General features: G+C 39.5%; 1 protein-coding gene across 1 annotated transcript in view; it reads left to right on the top strand.

Annotated features, from left to right (window-relative positions):
* The first annotated feature begins 1,838 nt into the window (after positions 1 to 1,838).
* Positions 1,839 to 14,592, top strand: part of SPTBN5 (spectrin beta, non-erythrocytic 5) — a 100,869-nt gene continuing 88,115 nt past the window's right edge. Inside the window, exons 1-8 of the mRNA XM_074867849.1 lie at positions 1,839 to 1,953; positions 2,984 to 3,049; positions 4,051 to 4,167; positions 6,642 to 6,809; positions 8,060 to 8,179; positions 8,975 to 9,132; positions 9,884 to 10,112; positions 13,244 to 13,875. Coding sequence (XP_074723950.1) covers positions 4,057 to 4,167; positions 6,642 to 6,809; positions 8,060 to 8,179; positions 8,975 to 9,132; positions 9,884 to 10,112; positions 13,244 to 13,875 — 1,418 coding nt within the window. The 5' untranslated portion in view covers positions 1,839 to 1,953; positions 2,984 to 3,049; positions 4,051 to 4,056. The remainder of the gene's footprint in view (positions 1,954 to 2,983; positions 3,050 to 4,050; positions 4,168 to 6,641; positions 6,810 to 8,059; positions 8,180 to 8,974; positions 9,133 to 9,883; positions 10,113 to 13,243; positions 13,876 to 14,592) is intronic.

Below are 14,592 nucleotides of genomic sequence, written 5' to 3'. Positions count from 1 at the left end.
GCCTTCTCTTTGATAGGAGCAAGGACATTTTCTCAAAACACACAACCTAGCCAGCCTGTACCAGATTTAAGCCAACTACCTATAATGCTACTTTTAGAAGTACTTTTAGTACTTTTAGGTAGAACTAAAAGCAAGACAGAAAAGAGTGGAATAATAACCAGGCAACGTGCTTACAGAAGAGATGTAACCAGCTGCTGAATTTATATCCCTTTCCTCCTGTCATCTTACTCCCATTTAATGATCATTAAGAATTACATTGCATTAGTTGGCTGGTGAACACAAGTCCAGGAGTTTGGAGGGAATATTTTGAGTAATACCTGTAACATATGTATTTGTTAGGTTTTTTTTTTATTTTTAGCTGTCTTATGTGACACTATGTATGACATTTCTCTAGAGGGGTGTTGTGGTTTAACCCCAGCCAGCAGCTAAGTACCACACAGCTGCTGGCTCACTCCTCCCTGCTTCGAGTGGGATGGGTACGAGAACTGAAGAAAAGTAAAACTCATGGGTCAAGAGAAGAATGGTTTAATAACTAAAATATAATAACAATCATAATTGTAATGAAAAGGAATAAAAAAAAAAAGAGGGAAATAAAACCCAAGACAAGTGATGCACAGCGCAATTGCTCACCACCTGCTGTCCAATGCCCGAGCAGCGATCTGCCCCTCCTGGCCCACTCCCTCAGTTTATACACTGAGCATGATGTTCTGTGGTATGGAATAGCCCTTTGGCTAGTCCGGGTCAGTTCTCCTGGCCATGCTCCCTCCCAGCTTCTTGTGCACCTGCTCACTGGCAGAGCATGGGGAACTGAAAAATCCTTAACTTAGGATAAGCGCTACTTAGCAACAACTAACACATCAGTGTGTTACCAACATCATTCTCACACTAAATCCAAAACACAGCACTGTACCGGCTACTAGGAAGAAAATTAATTCCATCCCAGCTGAAACCAGGACAGCTGTGTATGAAGATACAGATTTTGTTGATCAAGTTTTATCTGTACTGAGTTTGGGGGGGGTTGTTCATTTCTTCTTAAGTGTTTCCTCTTGTCACTTTTAGATGCTAACTAAACTGCGCTTGCCAGAAGGGAAGAGACTGCTATTCCCTTACCTCATCTCTGAGCCGGACATCTTCACTTACAGCTTCTGATTTCAGATGTCTGCCTGTTTTCTAGCAGGGATTCCCAGCAACAACCCTCTGGTTCCTTGCAGTGTTGCCAGGTCAATGTGTTCTGTGCTTGTGTGACCTTATAAGTGACAGAAAGGACTCACTGCCATATCAGTTATCAGAATTATTTTCCCTTTTGTTATTAACGAGAAGTCTGTCAATAGTATACTCAAGAAGCAGCTGGCACTGCCAGCTTGATCCCAGTTTGCCCTGTCAGCAGCAGGTATCCGTGTACATGAGCTTCCTCGAAGCAGTGACTGGTAAATTCCTAACACTTCGCAATTTCACCTTCTTATTTGCTGTATCCCAATTTAACTACTTGGGAATTGCTCTGATCTTTGCACCCTCTGCTGTGCTTTCATTTTCAGACTCCACTGTCGGGTTCAATTTCCCAGGTAATAAGTCCTCTAGAAAAGCAAACTGTGATCAGTCAGAGCCTTCAGTGCAATTGTGAAGGATGCTCTTTACCAAAGCATCAGCATGGTGGATGACTGTTTTCACTGCTTTATAGCAATTTTGGTTCTGTTCATACATTATTTTTGAGCATAAGAATCGGACAAGGCCTGTGACAACCTTTACTCATTGTGTTCTGATGGGTTATTTACTTCAGATCAGATGAAAGGTTCATAGGTAGATCATAAATACTTGGTCTCTGTTCCTGAATTCAAAGGTCACTTTGCATGAAAGCAGCAAGCTGAATGTAGGAATAGGAGTGGATCTACAACTGAAAGTCATTCTCCAGATGACCAACTGCTGAATGTTGGAAAGAAGTTCCTCAAAACCTGAGTAAGTCAATTTCTTTTTCATGTTCTTTGTTCTTTTTTCTGTTATATATCATTATAGCCAGATTTGGCTCTTAGTACTGCCTTTGCATCCTGTAAATGCAGATAATCTATTACAGATCTGTCTTCAAGTAATCTACTAGTGCAGGGAGCATTTCTACCCTAATTTAATAAAACAGGTGAGCTTTTGTGTGAGGCAGTATCTTAACACAGAAGCTTCCTTTGCACCTAAATGAAATCAGTTCGGTCATTGTTCAGGGTGGCTTCAATGCTTGGATAACAACCCTTTTAAAAAAAAAAAAGAGTCGACAGACATTCTGAGAACCATTTGACAAATTCAGAAATGGCATTATGATATGGGTTAACTATGGGTTTATTACATGGGGGAGTGAGTTAATATCACCATTCTGGCAGGGAAAGGCAATTCTTTGAATACCTGCTCTCCAGATGGAGAAAGTAGGCAGTGCTGAACTAGCCCAAAAGATAAAAAAGTGATGTGAGGATCTTCTCTATAGTCTATTTCAAACTTTGCTAAATTCTTCCTTTCATAAAGCTTTCATCTATGGTTGTGATCCTTCCCTATGTTGTTGCTGAACTGTCAGGCTTCAATGCTGTCCCTATTTTGCAGAAGTCAAGCACTGGCAGTTAAGAAACATCTTCAAAAAAAAAAAAAAACCACACCAAAAAGAATATGCAGTAAAAATAATTTTTTCTGCTTTTTCCACACCTTTTCATCTTCTAAAATGGCAAAATTCTTCAGATTTATTAGAGCACATAAAACTATCAGGCAAGCGACTTTCCATTTGCAGCAGTTCCTGTTGCTAGTTCCCTCTTGCTGTGTTCTCACACTAGGACAGATAATGGTTTTTTTCAGTATTTTATGGTTTATGAATTAAAATGGTACAGAGCCCAGGATAGCTCAGAACTGGGCCTTCACAAAATGGACACAGAATATTTGGGAAGTAGGTCACCCTTTTCCACACCTCTGCAGTTTGTCAGAGGTTTAAATTTTTCATTCCCTTCTCTCTTTACAGTGACACCTCTCTCCTCTTCCACCATTACAAGAAGTTTCTTGGTTTCGCAGCTAGACTGATATCCAGGTAATACTTCTAATTATGGCGGTAGTCCAAGCAGATGATGTTTGGTCACCAAAGAAGTCTGTAACTATAGATCTTACACTGACTTTTTTTTTTTTAATAAGTGATACTCTTGCCTTCATAACAGCAAGGTCACTGCTGTTACAGGTTTACACCGTAAGCCAAATGAATCCAAAAGAGTCATTTGGTTGAGCTGAAATCCAGTTTATTGTATCACAGACTCTAAAGGGAAGACTCATCCTTTCTAACCTTCCTGAATGTTCAGCTTGGGTACTTTGATGATTTACAAGCCTGATTTTTCACTGATATGGATGAGGCAGACAAGTCTCTGGCAGTGTGGGGAAGAGGAATAATGCTTCCCAACTCCCAGCCGAGGACTTTGTCCATGTGATTATGGACTTGTGTCACTATCCTTACAGTGATAGATATGCAAAAAGTCAACTCATGAGAGGAAAGAACCAAGTTGGTTCTATTTCCTTCCTAAGCAGCTATTTGATTTCTGTTGGACATACTCTGGTCTGAAAACCTGCAGCAGCATCTCAACCAGTCTTCAGAGAACATAACACACTTGAAAGCACTGCATTGGAAGTGATTTGCAGATCCCTCTTTCTGACAGGGTCTAAGGTTGGTTCTCTGTCGTGTGCTTCCAGCACACACAAGGAAGTTATTGACAGCTTTCAGATCGTGGTGCTCCTCACGGATAAAGTGACTGGGGAGAGACTGAAAGAAAGTAAAGCTACATAGATACATGTCACATTTTCATCCTGAAACTAGAGATGCATTTTAAAAAGGACAACTCACGTAAGTTAAAAATAAAGCTGAGTGAAATTAAAGTGCAAAGTACAAGCAAAAGGAAATTAAGGTATTATACTGGGTGTGGTATTGAATCTTGTACCCGTTGGGGGTGGGTTCCTTACATACTCTGGGCATGTTACTGTTTATTATAGCTGGACAGGCAGATCTCTTCAGCACTGAGCACCTCACTGGAGTTTCTGACTTCCTAGGTAACCATGGCTACCGAATATGAAAAAGATCACATCAAAAAGCTGCAGGAGCAGCGTATGTCCATGCAAAAGAAAACCTTCACCAACTGGATGAACAATGTCTTCTTCAGGAATAATGTAGGTAGCTCCTTAAATTTGGGGACTTTTTTCTGGTTTTTATTTCATGTATTTCACCCACTGTATTCCTTTTTGATGTTATCTTTCACATACTTTTCCTGAGTGTTGTCGTTACACATGTAAGCAAGCAAGGACTAACCAGAGTGCTCCAGACTCTATCTTTTACCTTACCAGTCCTCCCTGAAATCAGGGTTCACTTTTGTAACCCTGTCATATTGCGATGTCCGCTGTATCTTGGTGATCATCTCAGAGCAAGATCTTCATTTGCTCTTCTTTTTCCTATAAAAGTAAAGTATCTGCAAATGTCTGGATTTCCCCAAACAATGCTCAATTCTTAATTGCCTGGCCAAAATCTAAGACTTTCTGCTTTGCCTGATCAGTCCAGCTTAAGTTGCTGCTCAATGGCTCTGAAAAAGTTGCCTTAAGTCTAGCAGTTTCAGACATACTACCATGCAAGTACAGAACAGCTTGTTTTCAGTAAGTCTCAGACTTCCAAAAAGTTTCAGAGCTAGTGTGTGTCCAAGGTAATTCCAACATATTTCAAAAATCTCCAGACTTACTGAAGATAAACTTGTTTCAGGCACAAATGTAGCTGTGTCACAGTAGGGAATTACGTCATCCAACACCAATTCCCTTTTCTAGAGTCTGTAGTTGATCTTAATGAACATGGACCTTGGCAACACCAAGCAGGACCAGGCCTCTTGGTTCCATTCTAGCTCATCACTGTTATATGATGTTTCAGTATTAGATGCACTTTTTTCTGTGTAATGTTTTAAGTTGGTGATTGGTGCAAAGGCAACCTCAGAGCACAACAAACTTTTAAACTTATTTTTCTTATCATGAGAGAAGAACTGCAAAACACATTCTTATTTTGCCACCTGCAGAAAGTTAGATTTTTATGGCGTAGGAAATTATTTCTGTTTAGCTACAGATAAATATATACTTTCTCACTTTAAAAACACCTTCAAGTTCAAAGATTAAAATGTCAGTCTTAATTTTCTGCACAGTATTTGTTCATGTATCATAAAAGCATAGGGGAAAAAAAACCTGCAAGAGCTTTCCAAACCATATATGGTAAGAAATGGTGTGGAGACTGACAGTTTATCTAGGTCGTCTCAGCAATGTAGTCTCAGCTTTTCAACACACACTTTAACATGATTGGATCATACTACAGGACGCTGCAGTATTCTCAGTTGCACTGTTGACTACTTCAAGTCTAGCACTAAGGATGCTATTGGATTGAATTTGTTAAGCAATCTGTGATTGATATCTATGAGAAGAGCAATGCAACAAAGCTATTAAAGCTATTGTATAAAGGAGATATATGAAGACTGTCTCTTTACGAATTTAAATGGAACTATTCTTCATTTACAGAAGTGTCACAGAATATAACAGCTTTAACTTTTTTAATGGTAATATACCATAGGCAGAATTTTAAGTTTATTTAATATGCAAAAAGAAATGAAGTTGGCAACAAAACAGGGATTTTTTTCATGGAGATAATCAGTCTGAGAAAGTTGTAAATTCTTGTTCCACACAGTACAGACTTAAAGTCTCTCTGAGTTGCTTTCACACTTCCAGTGTTTTCTTCTTTCTCTGGAGAAAAGATCTGTTCAACTGCTCAATAATTAGTCAGGAATGAAGAAGCACATGTCTGTTACTTGTCCTTTTTTCCTGCTACATGTAACTACTCTCTGAATTAAAAAAGCTACCACTTCAGAATTTTTTTTTTTCTCTAAACACAAAAAGATTATTTACCGTGATTTCAGAATCACAGCAAATTATTGTTGGGTGTGTGGTATGGTTTTAATGTCACTTCTTGATGGCTAGTGGCATAAGGCCAAAAGGAAACACCCAAGGCAAGTTCTTGATAGGTCAGAGTACACACTATGTCATCATGTATCACCTAAGCACTGGATGACTTCACTACTGGCAGCAATGAAACACATTTTTGTAAAAGATCTTAATCTTTTACTTAGTGTGAGACTCTGGCTAAAATATGGAGACTTTGGGTGGTAGCACAGGTCTAAGCAGGATGTGACAGACTGTTGAGACTATGGAATAAAAACTGAGTCATTGAATAGGTTTGTCAGCTCAATTTTTAAATGAAATGCTTTGCTCAGAATAAAAAGTTGAAGAGATTCATTTGAATTGAATTTTAAAATGTCAGCACTTCCAAAATATTTTATTTTGAAAATTATTTTTTTCATTTATTTTCAAAATCTCCTATTTTTTTCTTTATTTGCTCAGTTGTGTTGGGTTTTTTTTACTTCAGCCTACTTTCATAAATAATGTCCGTCCTCCTGCAAATCTATTTTTTGTGAATTAAGATTCAACACTTTTCACATATGTCCACCGACATACAGAACACTCAGTGAAACAGCAAGAAGGTGGGTTTTTTTAGTGTTAGAAGTAGGGAGTTCTGAGGGCCAAAAGTTCAGCCAGAGTCTGTATTGTCTGACTGGTCTTCACAGGTAAAGGTTGAAATAGAAGATATTTACAGAGACTTGAAGGATGGCATCTTTCTCATGCAACTCCTTGAGCTGCTCTCTGGAGAAGCTTTGCCCAGACCGAACCGGGGAAAGATGAGAGTGCATTTTTTAGAGAACAACAGCAAAGCCATCACATTTCTGAAATCCAAGGTAAATTAGTATTTATATTAGAGATCACAACAGCTTATGTATATAACTAATTATAGTATTATGTTCATTATAATTTCCCACTATAATACACAATGAAGTATTCTTTGAAGACAGGCTAGGGGTTTTATTAAAAGAAAAAAAAATTAATCAGATTTTAATTTCTTTGAGTAACAAGACTTATAAACAGCTAAGGTTCCCCCAAAACAAGTCACACCTAAAACGTACTGCATTTCTATACCTTTCTAGATGTTATGTTTTCCCAGATGCTGGGGGAGAGCAAACATTAGGCAAAGGGGAAGCTACCTGTATAAAAATGGAGATTTTTAGAGCTCTGATTCTAACAGTTTCAGCAAGTCATTGCAGTGGTTTTATTTATTCCAGTTGTGCATCCTCATTGCAGCTACAAGGTAGTATGTAATATTTTTTCTTTTCTGAGCAAATAATTTATTGTAGACCTCTCTGGAAAAGCATCACACAAAACTCTGTGCTATGAATTCCAAAGCAGCAGAGGGGTTTCATAGCAGTAGACATGAGAAATTATGGATTTTTGCTAATTACAAAACAAATGCAGTACAGCATGGGGTTCTAGCAAATACGTGCCTGCTAAGGGTACACACTGTGTAAGGCCCAGTGGCATGTGTACATCCAGGCTTTGCCAGCCAGACCAGGCAGCCATCACTTGTCATGAGTCCAGCCTCCAGAGAGGGGATCATGCAGATAGCAGGAGCCACTATAGCATGCTCAGACCTCTTGAAGAGGTATCGCCTTGTTGGCATAAACTGCAACCTGCTTGTTGCTCAAGTAATAGTGAAGAAGGCAGCCATGTCTTGTTTAGTAGGGTGTTTGTGCTGTTTGGTGAGCCCACGAGATATATGCTGGATAGCTGGCTGTAGACCAGACAGAGGAGATGGTCTCTGAATTTGCCTTGCGGTCACTCCTTTGGAGGAAAGGAGCACTGAATTGTGTTTCTTTCCTCTCAACCACCAGTTTTCAAAACCCTTACAGAAACTTTAAATCTTTGAGACCACTGTCCCTTTGCCAGGTTTTTGCTGAAACTCATCCTTGGTGCACAAAACCTAGGGTGTGAACATGGGATCTCGCAGTTCTATAGATAAATGAAGAGATCACGTAAAACCTGTTTCCTTAAGAAAACACCCTGAACACTCTTCAATAACAGCTTGGTACACAGATACCTCCTTCAGAGAGCTGGACATGAGTACTTCTATACTGAATGGGTATTGCTTTATTAGCAGGTACAAGTAAAAGTGATTGGTCCTGAGAATATCGTAGATGGTGACAGAACCTTAATCCTGGGACTTATCTGGATCATTATACTTCGATTTCAGATTTCATCTATCAAACTTGATAAGGTAAAACAGTGTCTTTGTCTTTTTGCCCAATTAGATTATCTCAGAGACTGTAAAGTTTCAGGCTGGCAGGCACCATTTTGATGTTTCTCAAACATTTTGATCATTCAGTTCTTATAATATTACCCAGTTACTCAGCCAGCAATTTCTAAAAGCAATTGAATCCATTTTATATTTTCTCAAAGGCAGAAAACAGTAACTTGGAGATAGGATATTCATGTTTCTCACTCTCTTCCCCAAGCTTTTTACTGGATTTGACTCCAGAAACAATTTATCTGACAACAGTTCTCTCTAGATTTGAACTGCATGCTGCTCCTTTGCTCTTTCTCTGAAGAAAAGTATTCATTTTTAAATTATTTAACATGTATTCTAAGTGCATGGAACATAAGATCCTATAAAGGTATTATGAAATCAGAGTTAAGAATATCTAACATTGGACCTGGATACGTTATATTTTGTTTCTGAGTTCTAGTTCACATCTAAGGAAGCAAGTAAACTGAGACTTGCTTTCCACTTAATTTCTACAAACCTTGCAGAAAAGAAACATTTTATAAATTTTCAACACCTGCATTTCCCATTATAATTTCTGAGTTCACTTTTACTTTAATAGAGGACTTCTACCTTCATGTTAAATCATTCTACCTTCATGGCAGACACAGTCTGCAAGTCATGACTTTGAGGGTTGTGAATCAGACAGAAGTAATACAAAGTGATCTTTGGGAACATAAGCGTAAACTCACTGGTGCTACTTCCATATATTGTTCACACTGATTTTTCTTTTCCCTGCTCTCTTCACAGGAAGAATTTGGAAACAAAGCTGATGTTCTGTTTGCCAATGAAGCCTTACTACTCTGGTGTCAGCATAAAACTGCCAGCTATTCCAATGTGAATGTGAAGGACTTCTCCAAAAGCTGGAGTGATGGGCTGGCCTTCAATGCACTCATACATGCTCACAGGCAAGATCTGATGGATCGGTTCAATCAGGAGTGGCTCATTGCTGTTTCTAGCTCAAGCACAAGTTGTTCCAGGGTCTGAATTACAAGTATTTGTCAAGAAAATGCCATATTTTCTCTTTGCCCTTTTTCATTGAACACTCTTCTTTCTTAAATGGGTATTTTCTCTCGTGTTCCCATTGCTCTTTTTCAGAAGTTATTATTTTAGAGACTGGTTTTATTGTATGAACTTAGTGAGCATGTATACCTTCTGGTTCAACTGTAACAGACTAAGCAACCTTCCAGGCTCTTTCTTTCTCCCTTCTCTGGCCGTTTGAAAAAGTGTGAAGAATACAGCCCAAGGCAGAAACCACATGGGAGAACCTTGAACATTTCTTCTCCCATTAATATTTCTGCTACATCTTCTGGGAGAATACCATGGTGGGATCCTGTAACTTTCCCAGCTGGGAGTCACCTCCCTTTTCAGAATTGTCTCTCTAGCGGGATTTGGTTTTCACCCATCAGTGAAGAGGAGAAATAAATGAAGGGCAGAGATTTGCTGGGAGTGGTACTTCAATTTCATAAGGGACAATTTTCTTCCTGTTATGTAGGCAAGAGGCGATGCTCTTGAATGAAGCTCAGGGTCAGACAGAGTAATTTGTGTTAATGTCACATTCCATAGTCTAATAAACAGTTTATGGTTTATAATCTGCAAGAATTTGTGACAAACATAAATCTTTCTTCCCCTCCACACCCTGTTCTTCTCCTTGTCCAGGCCTGATCTTATCCACTATAGCTCACTGCGGCAGGACCAGCCCATCAAAAACCTGAACAATGCCTTTGATGTTGCTGAGAAAGAGCTAGGAATCAGCAAACTGCTTGATGCTGAGGATGTGGCAGTACCCTACCCAGATGAAAGATCCATCATGACTTATGTGTCACTCTATTACCACTACTTCTCCAGACTGAAACAAGGCCAGACAATACAAAAGCGACTTACCAAAGTAAGTGCATTGCTATCTTCAGCTGTTAAAAGTTAAACACATAAAGCTAAATTTATGTTGGAAATGTTTTGGGTTTTTTTTTGTGCAAGCTCAACTTTAGGATAATTTGAAGTGAATCAAATGGCACAGCCATTTGAAAGACCTTTTATCATCACTTGAATCTTGAGAAGTGTCTGTAGACTCTCTGATCTCTAAAGGGGGTTGCATTTATCTCACTGAAAATTAATCCTTTTTGACTTCATATTTTCTGTTTGAGATGTGGCTTCAAGGCAGATTGAGGCATATAGACCTCATTAATCTTGGGAGGATTACAGCTAGGCAAAAGCAGACCTAGTCAACAATTTTCTGATTTAATAGGAAAGATCCCTTATTCTATGACAGTACTTTGGATTTTTATTTCCTGTGAAAATCTCATCCTTTCTAACTCCTTAGGTACCAAATGAAAATGAGGGAGTGCAAAAGAAGGGGAAACACTTCTAGGGAAAAAAAAACCCCAAAGCTAAAAAAAATGTTTTAACAGTTTCCACATACATTTTTGTCTCAGTGTGGTGGTTTAGCCCCTGCCGGGGTCTGAGACCACGCGGCCGCTGCCCCTCCCCCACAAAGGGAGTGAAATACAAAGCCCCAAGACTGAAATAAGGAAAGGTTTAATACAACAATGCAATAGCAACACAACAAACAACAGCAATAACAATAACAGTAATAGTGATAGCAATGAACAGAGCAAAATAGCTACCAAATACAGCAGTTTGAAGCACGATGTACAAAACCACGAGTGCACCGCGCTCCGCGCCAGGAAAAATGTGACCTGCCAGGATGTGACGTCCGCATGGTATCTGAATAACCCGGCTAGAGCTCCCCCCCACTGCTGGGGAAACTTAACCCTATCCTGGTTAAACCAGGACACTCAGTTATGATGATGAGTTATATTAAAAACTACTTGCATCCTGTTGATGGAAAACTGAAGGAATTTTGTAGTTGTTCCTCTGAACATCACTTTCCTCAGAGCGAATTTCTTTTCTTCCTTCAGAATAATCTATACTGGTTTTATAAAAAATACAAAGCAAATAGCCTGCAGAAAACCTGCACACCCAGGATGGGGTCCTACATGAACATCTGGACTCAGAGAATTGCCTATGCAGTTGAGAGGGGGAATATATTCTTAATGGGAAGCACAAAAATCCAAACTAAGACTTCCCTGGTGGTGACAAGGTGAAAAGCTTTTGCAAAGCAGGGTTTACTCAGCTAACAAAGTGGTCTGGGACAAGAATGGATGATCCCAAAACATGTGTCAGTATCAGTGATGTTCTCTGGCATCAGATGAGAGCAGGACTTGGAATTTGGTCAAAAAAGACTAGGTGTCAGTGAGGAGAGTGGGCAGTAGGATTTGACTGGTCTACATGTGAGTCTCTGGATTTTGTTCAGGAGACATTATTTTTCTTCTGATAATCCTGAAATAGTCCTTGAGTCACCAAGCATGTATTAGAGGAACTATAACTATCAAATAGGCCATAACTTTTGTGTTATGGGAAAAAAAACAGAAAGAGTATTTCTTACTCCATCCTTTTTCAGTTCTTGTTGTACTCCACTGTTTTTTCCATTTTGTATAGGTATATTTATTCTTTCCTCTCTCTCTTTCCACTTACCTGCTTCTTTTTCTCTCTTTGCCTCCTTCCCTATTTTTAGCCTGTCTCTAATATTCCATTCCTGTCTTCCTGCATTTCTGACACAAAAACATTCAGAAAGAGAACGAAACAGATATTAATCTCTTCATGTCCTTAGTCCCATCAAATAGGCAGCTCTGAATTTACTAATAGGATTGGGGAGGGAAGTCTGAATGTGTCAAGGAAGCCTTTGAGTTCAGACTCTGTGTGTGACCAGGATGGCAGAGAGAATCAGCTCAGGGAGATAAATCTCCTTTCCTCCTCCTATGTGAGGTGAACATGCATTTGCTAGGATCTTTCAGCGAGAACTGGGTACGATGGCAGAAAATACAGAAGGGAGCCCTGATGTCATGGGCTGCTTTTCCTGCACTAAAGGTTGGTGCTGTTTTACTCCTCTTCCAACACTGTGACACTTAGTCATTGCCAAGTGCGTATTCTGGTAGGTAAAAGCAGATTACCACTTGCAGGGACTGAGTCTTTGCTCAGTGCCATCTCCTTACTAATCTGCTTGGCTGGAGCAGGTGGGACGGGGGAACGATAGAGGCAGACAACATTGTTCAGTATTAAACCTGACATTTGTAGGAGGGCGACTAAGTTAGGGCAAGGAAAAAATATAATATAAAGTAGAAAGACAAAGATGGAAAAAAATGTGAAATAGGAAGAAAGGATGATTTAATTCTAACACTTTTTATTTCCTTATGATTTCATTCTAAATGTTTGCTCCAGTGTTTACCTGAGCTTGAAATAAAGGTAGGTCAGACCACAGATGAAACAGATAAATGTCCGGTACTTGGAAAATTAGTATTGAGTCAGAGTTAACATCCTTATCAAACCCCTGTTTGGCTACAAGACACTCTCTAATTATTTATATAAAGAGAAACAGCTCCAACAGAAGAAATTGAGAAGGTGCTGTTTGACCACAGGCTGCTGTGGGCATGTGACAGAACCAGGAGCTTGTCAGATAGTCTCCTAACAGCCTAAGGTGGTGAAGCTAACAGAGTGTAATTGCATATTAGATGGGATAGAATTGTTCTGGGTTTAGGAATGAGAATGTAAAAAACCAAAAGCTGTTTTTTCATCGTGAAACAAAAAACCTGAACCCTCAGTTTGGGATTCTTGCTTTCTAGTCAGCCCACACAGGAACTGCTGACAGTCTCCATATGCATGCTTTTTATTCCAAAATTAACCTTTCCCTAAATAAAAACTGAAATGAGACATTAAATAATATTTATTTATCTGTGTTTTATGCAAGGTTATTCTAGGATTTCACCTGGGCTCAGATGTGACAACTGTCACCACATTGGTATAAAAATGTGATGACTGTGGCAACCTGCTTGTTGAATACTGTCTGACACATATTCAACTATTTGAATCCTAAACTTGGTTTATGAAGATGATGTTCTCTGTTCATCCACCTTGCTTCATTCTGTTTCTTATGTGGCTTGTAACTTCATATTCCCATCACAGATCGTGTTCTTCCTGAAGGAGATAGATGACTTGAAGCTTCTATATGAGCAGATGGTCTCTGACCTCCTGAAATGGATTAAACAGAAGGTGACGGAACTGGATGACCATCATTTCCCCAACTCTCTTCAGGAAATGTGGCTTCTCATGGCCAACTTCAAGACCTTCCGCACTGTGGAGAAACCCCCCAAATATCAAGAGAAGGGCATGATTGAAGCTCATCTCTTCAACATCAGGACCAAGCAGAGAGCCAACAACCAACGGCCGTACTTGCCCCCAGAGGGGAGGACGCTGCAGGATGTGGAAAAGCACTGGATTATCCTGGAAAAGGCAGAGCACAACCGGGGAAAAGCACTGCAGAAGGAGATGCTGAGGCTAGAAAGGCTGGAACAGCTAGCCCAGAGGTTCCTGAAGAAGGCAGGCCTGCGTGAGTCCTACTTGGAAGACATGAGGAAAGTGATTGGGACTCAGGACTTCTGGCCAGAGAGTGCAGACAGGATGGAGGCTGCTAGCAAGAAGCTGGAAGCCATTGTGGCAGATGTACTCCCCAGGAGGGAACGCTTCACAGCTTTGGATGAAATGGCCACAGTCATCAGCCAGGAGAACTATCATGACAAAGATCAAATCGTGAAGAAGTGAGTCACAGCCGTGTAACTGTGTAGTGGTGGAGGCTGAAATTAGTTGAAATTCTGTGGTGTGGTGGAAGAAGACAAATTGTAGCTATGTATCATAGCTCTGCTCCTCATGAGTAGAACTGGCAGGAATTTCTTCTACCTGTGAACAGTTTCAGCAGATAAGACAAATGCTTCATCTTCTTTAATTTTCTTTTTTTTTTCTTGAATGATCAAACCCTCAGACTGATTTCTGGTGAAAAATAGTTTTAAGATATTTTCATTATATATGAAAATACTTGTTCTGCCAAAAATTCTGTCTTCCATCCACACTGCTTGGAGGGATACATTTTTTTTTCTTGCAAATCAGCACATTTCTTTTTCAGTGTGTAGTCTGGGGAGATACAGATTAGTTAAGGCACAAAGTCTTCTCAGATTGGCTCCAGTTTGGAACAAATCTTGAGAAATTATGACTTCTCTGATTATCAATATAGCCTGATTTGGCAATAGCAAAGAATGACATACAAATAACTTCTCTTGTGGTATTTCAGTGCTTTTCTAAGTTCAGACAAAATCAGAAACCTACTGGAAAACTAAGAAAAACAGTTATAAAAGAGTAAACCAAACTCTTTATGACATCAGATTGTGACTCATGATATGGTTTAGATCAGTTTTTTACTTTAAGCAGCCATTTAAAGACCACTTCTTTTTTTCCAAGCCTCTCCATTGTATCAGATGAAA

The sequence above is a fragment of the Strix uralensis genome, chromosome 4, assembly GCF_047716275.1.
Source record: "Strix uralensis isolate ZFMK-TIS-50842 chromosome 4, bStrUra1, whole genome shotgun sequence".
Classification (NCBI taxonomy): Eukaryota; Metazoa; Chordata; class Aves; order Strigiformes; family Strigidae; genus Strix; species Strix uralensis.
The sequence above is the reverse complement of the archived record's forward strand: the minus strand, read 5'-3'. Positions and strand labels throughout refer to the sequence as shown.